This window comes from Notothenia rossii, assembly GCF_949606895.1.
Source record: "Notothenia rossii genome assembly, chromosome: 6".
NCBI classification, from domain to species: domain Eukaryota; kingdom Metazoa; phylum Chordata; class Actinopteri; order Perciformes; family Nototheniidae; genus Notothenia; species Notothenia rossii.
This window is the reverse complement of record NC_136909.1, coordinates 86,401,544-86,405,482: the sequence shown is the minus strand read 5'-3', so window position 1 is coordinate 86,405,482 and position 3,939 is coordinate 86,401,544. Positions and strand designations below refer to the sequence as shown.

At 40.9% G+C, this 3,939-nt stretch overlaps 1 protein-coding gene across 1 annotated transcript in view; it reads left to right on the top strand.

Annotated features, from left to right (window-relative positions):
- The window catches only part of atrnl1a (attractin-like 1a), a 243,179-nt gene that overhangs the window by 85,824 nt on the left and 153,416 nt on the right, over positions 1-3,939 (top strand). The window contains exon 17 of the mRNA XM_079687044.1: positions 1,578-1,656. Coding sequence (XP_079543170.1) covers positions 1,578-1,656 — 79 coding nt within the window. The remainder of the gene's footprint in view (positions 1-1,577; positions 1,657-3,939) is intronic.

Below are 3,939 nucleotides of genomic sequence, written 5' to 3'. Positions count from 1 at the left end.
ACGGAGAGGCTAAAGTTAAAAATGTGTTTGCAGAGAAATCCCCCGCTGGGCTTCGTGAATACACGAGAAACTGCAGAAAAGGTCTGGAGGAAAACAAGTTAAACTGTGTATACTGTCAGGAAGTTGTCCATCAGCTCAGAACTCAATACAGCGGTCAATACAAATAAGACAGAATGAATTAGCTTTGGGTCTGAATGCATCTCAAGACTTTTTTTCCCTGCGTCCAACTTTAATCCACTCTTCATGCAGCTCAGTGATACCCCGATGTTAAGCATCTTTTGACGTCCATCCAATGGAATCTAATCATGATTCCTGTAGCGCACAACAGACCAAAGACAGAAAGTAGTTAGAAAACAGGTACAGATGTTACAGCTGTGTTTTGTTACAGCTTTTTCACTTTCATGTACCACAGTTTAGTGAGGTTTTGGTTTCTCGTTGTGTGTATCTGTCAAACTCCGTTTTGGAGTCTCTTTATTTTGGTTGTTGTCAACCGGTTTGGCCCTTTGTTGGTGCCAGGCTATAGGCCCTATTATTTTGTTCACACAAACTATATTTATAATAGAACTACTTATAACTTTTACTAAATTCCATTCTGGTTTCTGTTGCTTCCCTTTGGTTCCCCTAGCCCAGTAGGGAACGTCATAGTGTGTGTGAGTTTACATAGAGTGCCACAGTGACTCGTCCTAAAACCAGGAAGTAAACTCTTTCCGGTTCCTTCGTGAAAAACGCAATGGAATTTCTCCATAGGGTTTTGGAAAATAGCTGGAAATAAGGTCTGTGGTTGAGACAGAGACGGATCACGTTTTGTTCAGCTGGATAATCTCCACATGTCTGCCCTACTTTTATTATTTTCGAATCAAAAATCTAGTCGCCAGAAGCAAAATGCTAACGTTATGCTATAAAGGAACTACAGCCGGGTCGCTGCTTCAACGTCACGCCAACTTCAGATCCATATTCAAACACACAGATTCTAGATGGAACGAGTTGAAGCGTTTGTTTGAACAGTCTGCAGGAGGCAGGGACTTGCTCTCAAGCAGAACAGAAACTAACTTAGAGGAGTGTTTACGTGTTCGGCGTAATGACGTACAACGGCCTCCACGACTTCTGTAGTCCTATTCAGCCACTCGGTAACAACCATCGTTTTTCAGACACGTCAACTCTTCAGAAATCACCAGTGGGGTCACTGCTGATGATTTAATGTCGTGGAACAAAACGTGATCTGTCTCTTTCAATGTGTCTCAACCACAGACCTTACTTCCAGTTATTTTCCTAAACCCTACGGAGAGATCCCATTGCTTTTTGGCGATGGAACCGGAAGTGGTAAAAATGCTAACTTACTTCCGGGTTTCAGGACGCGTCACTGCTATTGAAGCCAGTGGATATTTTGACGTGTGTTACTTTAACTCTTCGGTTTGTAAACAATTCATTTTATTTGGGATCGGTCGGGCTCCATACTAAAGCTCATGTTCATAATAACTTTTGTAATATCTACTTTTGGTTTTCCTTTGTCCAACTTTAATCCACTCTTCACCCAGTTCAGTGATCTGAACCTACGTGTGTTTGTGTCTCTTTTTTAGGCCAACAAGAACCTCGACATGTCCATCAACGCCTCCAACAACTTTAACCTCAACATCACCTGGTCCCTAAGCTCAACAGGTAGAAAACACATTGTATTTATACTTACACCTGCTTTATATTTGATTTAACCCTTGTGTTGTGTTCGAAAGCTTTGTTTGTCAATTTTGACCCATGATTTATTTCAGTCCAAAACTCAAAAAAAGAATGACTATCATCCAATATTGTTTTAACTACATCATAACTAACTTATAATGCATTCATAACCGTACAATGCTGTTGTAATTTAATGTTATGGCCCAAAACACATTACACCACATATTTAAGTAAAACATGTGATTCAATTCACTCATTATGTTCCCAGACAGTGGATCATTACGTTATCTGACTATAATAGACTAATATTAGAATACAATCTCCCCCAAAAAGTTTTAAATGATTGTTACAGTGGATAAAGGGGGGGGGGGGGTGTCTAAAGTCAAAGATGAATCTTGATTCAGCCCAATTTGACCCCGAGTCACCCACAACAATTCTGCTGGGTCTCCCCAGACCCCAACACCAAATTATACACTTTTTTTTAGAGACCTTCAGACTTGGCTAAAAATATAAAAATCTGTTTTGTAGTGTTTATTTAGCTGTTGTTGAGGATACCATGAAGCCTTGTTCCCATAAAAATAACTTGATCCCAAACATTTCTCAATTTGGGATCAATAAAGTTATTTTCTTTCTTATCTTAAACACACAGTATGGCAAAATAAGTGATTTGACTTGTTTCGGCTGATTAGACTATGGCCTTTGTTGATTTGTCTGCAATTAATTAATCATTGGGTTGATTCATGTGCTCATTATTTTCTTCAGCAGCCCCAAAAAGGTCAGGTTTGCACTGTTGTGTAATAAACACTCGATCACTGGAAGGCTAAAAGTTCACTATCACATAAAAAGCAACAAAGCTTCAAACGAAAATAAGATTGTAGCATGCTTAGCATCTTATTGATCACTTATCAAAGAAGCTGCACGTTAAGAATCATGTCAGCTCTAACTGACGTCCATCTAAGGTGTCTATCGTGATTCCTGTAGCAAACAACAGATGGACCAAAGACATAAAGATAGTTTACAATAGTTTTGATCTGCTTATATTCAGTATAGCGCAAATACTATAGGCCTACATCTAAGTAGCTAGGTAAACATGTTACAGGTATGTTCACCTCAGCAAATTGCATGTGTGTGAGTTTACATTGAAGGCAGTGGATGTTGACGTGTGTTTACTTTTAACCCTTTTTTTAACCCAGTTTGTAAACAATGAATTTGTGATTGGTCGGTCTCCATACAAAGCCTGTGTTAAAAGTTAAAGGTCACATGTCATGCTTTTCCGGTTATTACCCGTCCCCTTGTGTGTTATGAAGGTTTTTCTGCATGTAAACGGTCTGCAGAGTCAAAACCCTCAAAGTACACCCTGTAGGGAGTAAAACTCTAACACAGAAAATACCTCCCCAAAACGCCTCGTTGGTGAAACGTCATAGTCCATTTGATTCTTCCGGGTACGTGCTTACGAAAGCTCGTACCCGGAACTAAATGGGCCAATCCGTGGAGCCGTTACGTTACGAAAGCTCGTACCCGGAACTAAATGGGCCAATCCGTGGAGCCCTTACGTTACGTCCGCGGAGCCGTTACGTTAAGCCCCCGCTGATTGGTCCAAATTGACCAATCCACACACACACTCAGTGCAGCTCTGCCGATTTCTGCTCTCTGCTGCAGGCTGATAACAGACAGTTGGGATCGCGCGAAATTCTCTCTGCAGACCCATTCTCTCTGCAGACCCATTCTCACAGCAGACCCATTCTCTCTGCAGACCCATTCTCTCTGCAGACCCATTCTCTATGCAGACCCATTCTCACAGCATTTATCAACCTTTTTCTTACTCAATATCAAGCTACACTTATTGTTTTTATTTCGGCTGTGACTTTGTGTGTGTTCAGGTTGAGTTTGGCTGTGTTTGGCTGTGTATCGCTAAACAAGGAAATCACGGGGGTGGGGGGGGCGGGGGGGGAGCTGCAGCGAGCCGTTTAGTGGAGAAAGTGAATACTGCTGAATACACACACTTTACAGAGATGTTGTATGCGAAACCAATGTGAGTTTGGAAAATTGCACAATATTTTTCTATTTTAGTAGACCTCAACAATGGAATTATGATCAGTGGAAATGGCCATGACATGGGACCTTCAATAAAAACCCTTACTGCCTGAAGGGTAGACAAAGGTCCACAGCGTTGAGATTTAGAAAAACAAGTTACGTTAAAAGTAAAAAAAAGCTGGTACCATGTTTAGCATATCTTTCTTGGAAATTGAAGCCAGTGGATATTTGGAC